General features: G+C 34.7%; 1 protein-coding gene across 2 annotated transcripts; it reads right to left on the minus strand.

The window, feature by feature from the left end:
• Window positions 1–649: 649 nt before the first annotated feature.
• EDL1 (EID1-like 1) lies at window positions 650–6,163 on the minus strand. 2 transcript variants are annotated; one of them, XM_086454416.1, is made up of 2 exons: window positions 6,051–6,163; window positions 650–1,784 (listed from the first exon to the last, which is right to left on the minus strand). In XM_086454416.1, exon 2 carries the CDS (start codon window positions 1,649–1,651, stop codon window positions 896–898), a length of 756 nt encoding a protein of 251 aa, XP_086310542.1. In that variant the 5' UTR covers window positions 1,652–1,784; window positions 6,051–6,163; the 3' UTR covers window positions 650–895. The 2 variants fall into 2 exon arrangements, with proteins under 2 accessions (XP_086310542.1, XP_086310541.1); XM_086454415.1 differs by having other exon boundaries at window positions 5,964–6,118.
• Window positions 6,164–12,988: the final 6,825 nt, after the last annotated feature.

Raw genomic sequence — 12,988 nt, forward strand, 5'->3', positions numbered from 1 at the left:
TCTAGAGATGTAAAGTTTAGGGGGTTTTTTGACGAGTTGTACTATCGTTGGATCGTCGCCATGTGGTTCATTCCATACAATCCATTTCACCTTCCCCAAGACTACATTGGGAGAGAAGGGGAGGGGTCCTCATTTGTAATCATCATCGAAGTTGAGAGCAATGCAAGTCGGCTTTGTGTGCTTGATGAAATTTAAGGTGAACTACTTCGACAACTCGAGGAAGACTGACTTGGGCTGCTTTTAGCTGATAAGCTCATGTATCGTATGGACATTAGGCGTGAAGTTAGGTCTTTGACATTTAACTCCTAGACGTTTGACTTAAATCATATATTAAGCTTGGCAGCGTGAAGATAGGATTCATGTGAGGAAACACTGAAGACAAATCCCATGCCCTGTTTAAAATGTTTAAAGGTTTAGCTACAGGTTTGCCTCACCCACATCCAAGTAAGATCCACTGCATGAAATGAGGTGTTTAGACATATTTGCAGTTGAGAACCTTAAATCGTGGTTGTTTTGCAATATTAAAAATTACTGGATTTTGTGAAGTTTTTAAGCTGGTGACCAACAAGTGAAAGCATTCCCCCTAAATCCAATCAGTTAAATGGATGAAAATATACTTGTATTTTAACAAACCTAACTAAGATACCTGTTATAGAAAACTCACAATTTCCATAAGTTACAGCACACAAAGTACATAGTAGAAATCTAATCTCACAATGGAAACACTTGACATGAAGTATTATGTTACGATGAGAGCTTATTTTCAACCGGCACAGAAGCTCTACTGAGCAGTAAAAGCCTGTAGCCCTGTATTTGGTAAAATAATTTTTTAATCTATCTCAAGAACTCAGTTATGATTTTCTTCTACAAGAGAAGAGAACAAACCCAAGTCCGATCAAACATCACATATCTCACATTCCTCCGACTCCGACAAATCAGAAATGGGGAAGAGGGTGCAGATCCCAAGCATATGCCCATTAAGGCACACATAATACTCGATGTAATCATCATAAGCACCCATCCAATGGCCCGCACTCTGTGGTATCATTTTAGCTTGTAGCATGCTCCACAGCTTTGCCTTGCAATAAGGGCACACCTCGGTTGGATGAAGCTTGGCGTCCCTATCAATCAACATCTTTCGAACTCTTGAAACTGAAAATGACTTGAAAACTCCGCGAAAGAACCCCACATCACCCTCCTCATCCTGGTCAAGATGCTCGCAAGGGTCTGACACGTACAACACATCAGTTCTGCAATGCGGTAAGAGAAAGTTTTTCCCTGAAGTCTTGGAAAACCGGGTCTTGTGAACAAAGTGGCCGGGGATTTGAATGCTATTAAACAGGCCACCACCCTTGATGCACCCCGAACAGTAAATGAGAAGCTTCCCAAGTGCCTTCCAGTTCCCATCCACGCTGTGACTTCCACTAGATTGCAGATCAAGCATCATTTTTGGAGCTCGTGCATGACAGAACTCTTTCCATAGAACCCGTTTAGCTATGTCGTCAAACCACTTGCAGACACTAGACAAAGTGGCAATCAACTTTGGGTTCCAATTCAGTTGTTGAAATACTAGGAAAATCACATCTTCACTAAGATGATCTTTTGCACAACTTGACGAGTGCATACAACGGTACTGCTTTGTTACTATCATTGTTCTCAGGTAATGCAACTAGATAGGATTCTCAAATGATCAAGACCCTTATTGGACCTTGTATCTAGGTTTCGAAAAGGTGATAATGGTCAAGTTTCTTCCAAATCAATAGCAAAGATCAGAGGCAATGATCCTGATATATGAAACTCGATCAGGAATAAGACATCAAAAATTGATTTCATAATGGACCCAAAGTGAATGCAGATTATATAAATTGCTCTAATTTCAATTAAATAAACTCAAAAGACAGTGGGATTTAGCTAAAATACATGAAACACAATCAGAAACAAGCAAGTTAAGGATTCCAAAACTTCAAAAATTGATTTCATAAAGGACCTGAAGTGAATGCAGATAATCTAGCTAAATCATATATTCAAATAGATCTAATTTCAATTAGATGAACTCAAAAGAGAGTGGGATAAGTTTCAACCAACCCAGGCAACCCATAAAAAGGGCAGAGCAGCTCCACTATTCAATTGCAGATGCAGCCTCTTTTTCATTTTGAAACCAACTCCTTGAGTGAAGTCAGATAAAAGGATTAAATGAACACCATCAGAGAATAAGATGGCATGATAATTTCCACTTTTTCTCAACTTTTGCCCCAAAAGACTTTGCCTAGTTCATAGTTATGCCACTCTCTTTTATTTCCCAACTCAGGATCTCTCAAGTTTCAAAAAATACTAATCAAGGAAAAAATAGATGTTGACAATATTTAACATTTTCCATCCAGTATGTTCCATGATATACGATAGCTAGTTCAGTTATGAAAGGAATGTCTTACTCCTGAAAAGGGAAGAAATATTTCCTTTACTTTTTTTCTGGATAAATTAATATATCTAAATAACATAATCTCTAACTAATCACAAAGATCAATAGTGCTGCTACAAAATATTGGTTGATTCCTGAGGCCCCTCTGGTTTCCATAACGCCCACGTTATAAACGTAGAGAAACCCCCTTCAGTAACACCCATGCTGAAGAGCAAAATTCTTGAAACGATTGAAAACATCAAGGGGTTCCACTTCAATGGAATCTTTCCATCTAACAGCTCCTTGATACAACCCTCTTCATTTGTAGAAGAACCTCTAATACCAGCCAGTCTAGGATTGCTCAAGGATTCCCCATTGAAATTAGTTTCAATCATACTTACAAAGAGAAAACATTAGTTTCAGTCTTCCTCTGCCCTAACCAAGCAAACTTGTTACTTGCCTTCTTGTTAACTTCTATGATAGCTTCAAGTCTTCAACTTCCAAAGCTTTCAAACACCTTCAAAATACCAGTACAACAGATGAACATACACTTACAAATTTTTTGTCTCTCTCTCTCTCTCCTTCAGATTGCCCAACAAGATGAAAGATTTGGATATCCAAAGTATCATCCCTTTCTTATCAATTCCTCAATATAACAACTAATTGCTAAGTTGATCCTTAGGTGAGATAAAACACTTCCACTTCCATAAAGAGACAAGAACTGCTTTTCTTTCTTAGAAAATGAGAAGGTGGTGGGCATCTTCTTTTTTATGTATAACATATCACACCAATGCAATTTATGTTGTCACGATCCCACCGGTGCACCTACCTTAGATAGGGAAAGGGATGCTAAGACCGAAGGGTCGAAGTGGAGTCATCCTGTGTAATAGATGGAATGGTAAGGGGAGTTGGAGTTTAGTTGCACATCGGACAAGAAAATGTTTAGAACCTAGGTTATAAGAACAAACCAGACCCTACATGGTATGACGCGTTCTCCTGAGAGTAAAATTTATCAGTGGGAAACAAAACTTTGAAGAAAGGGTTGCATGTGAGATAGGTGAAGCCGTCAAAGAGGATAATATCGTGGATGGGGCCGAGTCCGCTGTGTGACCCTGACACGGCGCGTTTTAAAGCTGTGTAGGTTTCGGCCCAAAGTGGATAATATTGGACTATCATGGGCTTGGGGCTGTACATATGTGATCACCTTTTTCGGTTCAAATAACTCCACAATGAGACTTTTTTTCCAACTCACCATGAAAATTTCAACTCTGGAAGACCCAAGAGGCAAGAATTCAGCAAATAATGGAAAGAAGAGTGTTCATCAAGCTAGTTCAAAGGGATACCCATGGACTAAATATCTAGCATTTTCCCGAATACAAATTTTTTCTATTTCACGTTCCTCAATTAAATCAAATTATTTTATGTGTGCATGGTTAGAGCACAAACTTGGGATCAAAACCTCAGCTTCAACTTAAACCTATCCAAAGAAGAAAAAAAACTTTTGAATGAAGGGAACCAAATGAAGAGTCATGGTTGGAATAAAATGATTTGATTGACAACATGCTATCACGGTTCAACGACCAAATGTGTATGTCATCTTTCGAGGAATTATAGAATAGCTACTAAGACCAGATAACAAGTTAAAAGCTAAGGCCCTGTTCGTTTGAGCTTCAGGAGCCTGTTTTTTTTGCTTTTCAGCCAAAAAAGCTAGATACATGATGTTCGTTTGGATTTTTTTAGCACCCGCAGATTTCAATTGAAACTTAAAAATAGCTCTTAAAAGAAGTCGTCCAAGAGAGGCTTCTTCAAATGATTTTTGCGGAAAGCCAAAAACGTAAAACGGCTCAAGTGTAGTTACCAAAATACCCTTCATCTTTAATCAAATTTCCAACCAAACTTAACCTTAAAAAATGAAATGAGATTACTAAAATACCCTTCATCTTTAATCAAAATTTTTAACCAAACTTAACATTAAAAAACAAAAAGAGATTACTAAAATACCCTTCATATTTACTAAAATACCCTTCATCTTTAATCAAATTTTCAACCAAACTTAACCTTAAAAAATAAAATGAGATTACTCAAATACCCTTCATCTTTACCAAAATACCCTTCAACTTTACTAAAATACCCTTTATCTTTAATCAAATTTCCAACCAAACTTAACCTTAGAAAAACAAAAGGTAACTATCAAAATACCCTTCATCTTACAAAATACCACTCATCTTTACCAAAATACCTTTCATCTTTAATCAAATTTTCAACCAAACTTAACCTTAAAAAACAAAAGGGAATTATCAAATACCCTTCATACCATTTATCTTTACCAAAGTACCCTTCATCTTTACTACCAAGACTAAAAACAATTCATCATCACTACTTTATTACCAAAACACCCTTCATCTTTATGTGAATGTTGGATGGTGTATTATGTAGGTATTTTCTTTATCAGAAAAATTTCATATGTTCATTTTTAAGAGGAGATGCTGCCAAAATTTCGATAGAATTATAAAATTTATAAATTTATTTAAATTGAAAATAATTATTTTTATAATTTTTTAATATAAATTTATTTTATATATATAGTGTAATTATATATTTATTAAGGTATTCTGCTTATTTTTTGTGCATTCTGAGTGCATTATCAATATTAAGGGTATTTTGATCATTTTACCAGAATCCAGCAATAAAAAACTGTCAAGCGAACATCAATTTCTAGCTTATGTGCTTCTGTAACGATCAATTTCTAGCTTTGGGTTTCTGCTTCTTCCAGAAACCAACTTTTGGAGCTGGAGTTGGCTTTTGTAAAGAACAGGCCCTAAATCAATTTTCCGAAGCACTCAAATTTCTACGGAAACATAAATTAATGAGATATCTTAAACATAACAAATCATGAAATCCTGAATCGGGTGATTTTTCTTATCCTATAAATCAATTGGAGCCACCAAAATTGAGCTCTATAACCTCTTCCACTCAAAATTTATATCCCCACCCTTGAAGGCAATGAATTCTCTCAAAAGAATATTAATTTCCAACTCCATACCCCGCCCCCCCCCCCCCCCAAATCATTTCCCCAACAAACCCAAATTCATCAATCATCACTATAATTTTCTACATCCCCAACTCACCATCACAGTTCTTAGGATAACTAACAACCTTCCATTCCACTATATGATCTTTATAACTGTCATCAGAATCATCCCACACAAAGCTCCCTATCAAATTTTCAAAGTGAAGATTGCATCTAAGACTTCAATTGATAATAATTGGATTTCTGATCGTAATTTTAGGCGAAAATGTGGAATTTCATGCCAAAAGCTTTTCAAAATCTAATCTTTTTTCTTCTAAAAATTCTAACTTTTCTCACTACAAATAAGTCTACATTTTGTTCTTCATAAAATCCATATAATTCACATTTTAATTCAAGCAATTGGTACCAATTACAAAACCCTAAATCAAGATCAAAATCAACCAAAACACTCAAATTCAAATAAACAAACTAAAATTTCACTTCTACATAAATCAATCGACAACAAAAGCATGAAATCAAAACCTGATTTCTCACCTTATCTGAGAAAGTATTCTCTAAATCTTCTATAAAAGAAAAAAATAAAAACCCTAACTAAAGGGGTTTCGCGTGAAGAAGCCATACAGTAAGGGCATTTTCGTCCGGAATTATGGAACTCGTCATCTTCCTCATCCTTTATCTCGTCAGCTACTTAGGCTTCTGAGAAAGAATATTTAAAATTTTAAAAAATATAAAATATCTGTCGTTAAGCTGTTAGTACTTTGTCGCGACTCGCACTGCATTCGTAAAATAAAAATGTACTCCTCGACTTTCAGAAAATATTTGAGATACCCCTGTATTTTAGAATCGATGATTGCCCCTTGACCTTAATCGCCTCTAATAGACTAATGAAAAATGACCTAAATGCTCTCATACTCAATATGTAGCCAAAGTGTAGGAAAAACCATTTACTTTAATCTTCAAATCTCTAGAATAATACGGGATTTTTAGGGGTGGCTACGGGTGGGGTAAGGCTTCTACCGACTTCGTGCCCAAATTGAAACATATACACTCATACTCGATTTCTTATCCGAATTTTAGGATAATATTCAAATCCAAAATTTTACCCAAGTTTTAGGTGGATAACCATACCCGATTTACTAATCGATTCTTAGATCACCCAAATTTTTACCCTCCAGTCTTATTTATTATTTTTTTTAAACTTTAATAATAAAAATTAATTAATTATATATATTTATATGTAGAATATGAAATTATACTTTTGTTGTTGGATAAACGGGTAATCGAATAAGACATGACATATATTCATACTCGACCCTACAAAACTTTTGGATAAATGGGTATCAGGTAACATTACCAGAATTCTTAATTGGGTAGAAAAACCTTGCTCATATCCTATTTATTCGGGTTGGATGAGTAAGGTAGATGGGTATTATCTGACCCATTGCCAATCCCAGGGATTTTTTAAAAGATAGACGACTATGAAAACCACAATGGATTAAGATGAGGTTGGAAACGATGGATTGAAGATGAAGTTGAATATATTATAAATAATTTATCATAGGGGGTTGAAGAGGTTGGAGTAGATAGAATTTTAATAGAAAAATAAAGGGTTTTCAATCAAAAGGTTGAAGATGAGGGCATTTAGATCATTCTTCATTTATCTATAAAAGAAGACCGAGATTAAGGGGGATTTCATCATTTTGGAACACAAGGACATTTCAAATACTCACAAATAGAGAGAATCACTATTAAAAATGAGCATTTTTTTCTTCTAAATGGCGGATGTTTCCAAACCCATATGTCTGACTAGCATGAGCGAGGCAACTAGCCTTTCAGAGCATCATATCTCGCCCAAATCCCCCAAGTACATGCAATACTTAACACACCACACATACTGCTAAGTCAGGATAAATTCTTGTGGGTGGCCAACGAAGGAGCTTGAATTTAAGACCTCTCAATTTTCAGAGGGAGGCCCTGACCACTACACCCAACACTCATGGTTAAAACGGCTTAAATAAACTTCAAATTCTTGACTTTCTTTCTAAAAAACTCAGTCGGCTTCAACATTCTAAGGTATAACTCTTTCACCATAGTCTTCAATCTTAAGCTTATCCTTCTACCTTCAAAATTTAGATAATTAGGGACGACGATGATGAACTTTCGATTAGAAAAATTAAGTATTGTTTGGAAAAGATTAAGACAATATTGAAATAATTCATAAGAGGTTGAAGAGCTTGAATGAAGACAACCGATTTTTGGGAGAAAAATCATTAAGGTCAAGGGGTATGTCATCAATTTGGAAGCACGGGGATTTCACATGTTTATGAACTTGTAGAGGGGCATGTATAAATTATCCTAAAAAATAGGAGAGGATGATATACAATGCGAAAAAAAAGCTCAAATTCGATGGCCCAAGGCCATTGAATTTCGTAAAATTTGACGGACCATAGCGACAAATTTTTCATTGTCGAATTTTTTCTTCTGACAGGTCGAAACCGTCAAATTAACGGAGGACGGGAGAAATTCGACGACTCTAGGCTGTTGAATTTAGGGAACATCACAAATTACGACAACCATATGCAGTCGAATTTGATTTCTAAAATTCATGGGCCTTGGCCAGTCGAATTTTTTAATTTTCACACAATGATACCATATTCCTAGGGTCATGGAGTACTCAAAGATCCTATGGCCACAAAGTTCCCATGGTACTGTCCTTTGGGCCCACTGATTTTTGAACTTTTATAACCATTGACTTGAGTTTTTTTTTTATATAATTAAATCTTAATTTTTTACCAATGATTTTGATTTTTAAGGAAGAAATATACTCTAATCACATAAGTAGAATTTTTTTTTTTTTTTTTTTCTTCTTTAGTAGTTTGTTTTGTGCATTAAACCTCAAACGCCTATTATAAATTGTGACAAATTTTATTGACACCCAAATTTTTACTTATTACACCCTTATTACTTAAATTATTTACCACATCAGAATTTTCTCCTAACTACCAGATGGGTTGGCTGGCCCGATCTCAACCCGATTGAAGGGCGAACCTGGGCTGAGTTATTTGTCACTTCCATCAAATGACGATTTTATTCTTCCCGGAATAAGAGGATGCCACAAAGGTAACTCTAAAAACAAGGGTCAATGTAATTGAGTTGAAAGAGCTCAACTAAAAGGAAAGGATATGAAAGAGAAGTCTACCCAAAATTATCTAACTCGGACTAACCCGATCTCAATCCAATTTTAAAAGTTCAAGCTCGAGTTGAGTTTGGATTAATGAACTCAGGCCCGACGGTCATGTTGAGTTGTGCTCGGGTGAGGGTTCTGCAACTTAGGTTGAGCATGGGTTTACCCTCCAACCTGTCCAAGTTGCAATCTTACACAATGTGAAAAAAGCTCAAATTTGACGGCTTTGAGCCGTCAAATTTCATAAAATTCGTCAGACCAAAGGGTCGAATTTTTCATTGTCAATTTTTTTTCAACAGGCCGAAACTATAAATTTAATGAAGGATGAGAGAAATTCGATAGCTCTAAGTCATCAAATCTGGGAACATCAAGAATTTCGACAATCCTAAACTATCAAAATTCAATTTCTAAAATTCGTGGGCCTTGGCCTGTCAATTTTTTCTATCGAATTTTCCAATTTTCACGTAGTATTTATAACCCACTAATAAAAGTGCACAAGATGAAAAAAGGGACAGAATTACACTATCCACAATATATAATCTTCTTCAAAGAATACATCAAATCCTAAAAAATTACAAAATCAATTATGATTTAGGATCAAATGTTCAATTCTCTTTCCCAAAAGAAATTCATCAATTATAATGAAATATGATCCAATCAAGATTTTCATACAATTTTGATCTACTATTCTTGATACCATTGAGGGGAAAATATTGAGACCTAACATTCACTCCTAAAATAAAAGTATGACTATTTTCATACCATTCATTAGTTCTCTTTATTTTTAATTGGAGTGAAACAAGTAAAAATATTGGGTGCTAATAGAAGTTCTATAACTTTATAATTGTTTTGGAATGCATAACTACTAGGAGGCCGCTCTATTTGCACCTACTTTTTTACGTAAGCATAAGTACACCCCCTCAATAAAAGAAAATGACATTTGGGTCCCACATTTTTTAGTAGTTACACCCACCATTACAACCAACATTTTAAAACTCAAAATCCTAATTTTCGTTCGCGCTACATGTGAAGACAAGGTCAAATCCTTTCATTTTCTATTGATTATAAGATTTTAAAAGGCTTTAAAATTCATATTTCAATAGATTACAACAATGGAGGTTGATTTATATCGAAAATTCATTTTCCCCTTCTCGTTTGTTGCTCTCGTGTAGAAGATGAAGTGAGCAATTCACATTTCATTTTTCTGATTGTTTCCTCTTGTCTAAAGCTTTCAAGTTTAAGATTTTGGAAGATCACATCAATGAAGGCAGGTTTTTACTATTTGAATTTTTCCTATGTCAAAAGGCACCTGAGCCATGTCAACAGGTGCCCGTCGACACATACAAAACATGTTGACAAGTGCATATCGACATAAAAAATCATTTTTTTTTATCTTATCTGTGTCGATAGGCTGATGTTGACATAGTTTTTGCCATGTTGATAGTCCGGTATCAACATGGCAAGATCAAATATTTGAGAGAGAGAGAGAGAGATGTCTTACCAAATTGTTTTACTTTTTTGAGGTGCACTTATTAAGTAAATACACTTACATAAAAAGTAAGTGCAAATAGAGGGCCTCAATTATTAAGGATCATTCTATTTGCACCCACTTTCTCCATTACAACTCCACAACAAAATGTGCTTTAGGTGGGTGCAATGATTAAAATGGTGGATGCAAATAGCTTGACCCAATTACTAATTATAAAGGAGAGCGTTTAAAGAACATAAGTTAAAACAATCATGTTTCAAAATATGGGTTAGAAGTTTCGGATTAAGTTGATTTTTTATGAAATATCTATAATGAAAAAAAGATCACCCTCACAAAAAATCTACCTAATCTAAACCTTCTAACTCTGTCAAAAGTGATTTAGAATGTGAACTGTCGATTTTTTACAAATAATTTGTAAAGCACCTTTGATAGATTTAGAAGTTTTAGATTTTGCTGATTTTTTGTGAGAATGATCTTCTCATCATAGAGATTAACTTCACAAAAAATCAGTTCAATCCGAAACTTCTAACCCTTATTTTGAAAAATGATTATTTTTACATATATTTTTACTTTTTGTCCCTTAATATTTATAAAAAAATTTGGATGCCCATAGAAATTCTCTAAAGTCACAATTTAACAACCGAATTGGCCCAATTATTTGGATTTGTTGTGTTTTTAACTTTATGAAACCAAACCGGTCCAAGTTGAGCAACTTTTAAAGGAAATTTGGTTCGATTTGACATGAATTATAGGTCATCAATGTGAACCAATGTTATACCCAGCTGTCCAACCATCCAATCCAACCAACTATTGAGATTTTTTTTTTGGACTTGGAGGACTCGTGGAACAAAAAGAGTCCACGGCAACGTTTTTGGCCATGGCCATGATAAAGGGCATTAAAAAGACCATTGAATCGATTCTTTTAATTAAATGGTCTCTTATGTTTTGGGCAATAATTTAAGAGTTGGAAGGTATGTTTTATCATGCATGAAAAATGGGTTCCGCATCGGGATACATGTCTTCCTTGGGATACAATTCATTTTTTTTATTATTATTATGGGAAAGTGTAATCGTGTATATCGAAACGTACAGATCTATGATTCCCAAACTTCACTACGTGAAAATTGGAAAATTCGATAGAAAAAATTGACATGCCAATGCCCACAAATTTTAAAAACTGAATTTTGACGGTGTAGGACCATCGAAATTCTATATATTCACAGATTTGACGGCTTAAAACTGTCGAATTTCTCCTATCCTTCATTAATTTGATAGTTTTAGTCCGTTGAAAAAAAAAATTGACAATGAAAAATTCGTCGTCAATTTGACTACTTTGTCCGTCGAAATTTTGGGCTTTTTTCACATTGTGCTTGTCATGTCAGTGAGCCGATTGAGTATGCCACCTGGCGAGTCATTTTATCACGACTCAATTAATATATTTTCTCTAAAATATTGTATTTTTCATATTTCAACACTAATTTGGCACTAACTTGGTAAATAAGTGTTATTTTTGTGCCATATATTTTCTTACGATGACTTAATTCGAATGAAGTATAAAGGAAAAAAAATAAATGATGAATTTCATATTTTTAAATTGATAAGTTTATTTTTAACAAGTTCAATAACATGGTGCCGACAGTATTTGAACCCAAATCTCTAGTATCATTACCCAAAGACTTTCCTGAGTTAGTTGGGACTTGTAAAACGACATTATTACCTAGAGCTAGAGGTCCCTCGAAGAATAAAAATATTGGTGCTGACACGTGGCGTCCATAGAGGACCATTTACAACTCATGAAATGATGCCACGTGGTGAGATATCTTCAAAGCTACGTGCATTTCAATAGCCGTTGCAAACATTCCTGGCAACATCCAATTGAGATTTAAGGGCCTAACTAGGTAATAGTTTGCGCAATTGAGGCTAAATATGGAATGAATAAGGATGAGAACATTCAAACCATTTGGTGATCCAATTGAACCAATCATGCTCATTCATTCTATTTTATTTGAAATTATACTTATGTTGTTCTAAGCGTGTTTATATTTGCTTTTACTTCTTCAACTTATGTTCTTTTTTATCTTTCTCTCACTCTTTTGGAACAAGCTCTTGTGTTTATATTTGTATATACAAAAAATAGAGTCCTGATAATATGACTCTCCAGATGGCATACTCAATCAACTTCTTGACATGACAAGTTCAGGATTAGTAGATCTGTACACCTAGGGATAAACAATTGCATTTACTTTAAAAAAGTGTATCTCGAGGCAGTTGTGTATCTTGAGATGCACAAATGTATGATTCCCGAACTTATCACGTCAGGGAGTTGATTGAATATGTCACCTGACGAGTCATATTATCAAGACTCTAAAATATAGCATCTCTCTCAAATATCTTATGAAAATTTTCAATTTAGAATGATTGAAATTGAGATAAACTGAGTGAAACTTACTAACTAAAGCGTCTAACACTTTAGGTGGAATTTTATGAGAGTTGACTTGAAAAGTTACAATTCATACAAATGACACAAAAAATTCAGGACCCACCATATGGATAGTCCAAGACCCAAAGCCATCCCACTTGGACTATCCAAACCATCCTATGAACAAATCATTTTCCCTGACAGGTAACCTCTGTCGTTTTGTGGCCTCTAATGTTATAAGACCCATTTAGGTGATCAAAAAAGATATTTTTTAGCATAAAATTTGTTACCAAATTATAATTTTCTAGATTAAAATGGGCAAATTGGGCATTAAATTATGGTCCAAAGTGGAGGGCCATAGTTAATTTAACACTTGGACCCCATGCATATTAGATAAGACATGAAAGTCTTAACCCATGAAATAAATGCCTTTGTAGTGTAACTCAGTAACTGAAAATGACAAAAAT

The sequence above is a fragment of the Akebia trifoliata genome, chromosome 9 (assembly GCF_017979445.1).
Source record: "Akebia trifoliata isolate Shusen 1 chromosome 9, ASM1797944v1, whole genome shotgun sequence".
Taxonomy (NCBI): Eukaryota; Viridiplantae; Streptophyta; class Magnoliopsida; order Ranunculales; family Lardizabalaceae; genus Akebia; species Akebia trifoliata.

Coding starts and splice junctions, on each gene's coding strand:
- EDL1 (XM_086454416.1), bottom strand. CDS start 1,651: ATGATAGTAACAAAGCAGTACCGTTGTATGCACTCGTCAAGTTGTGCA.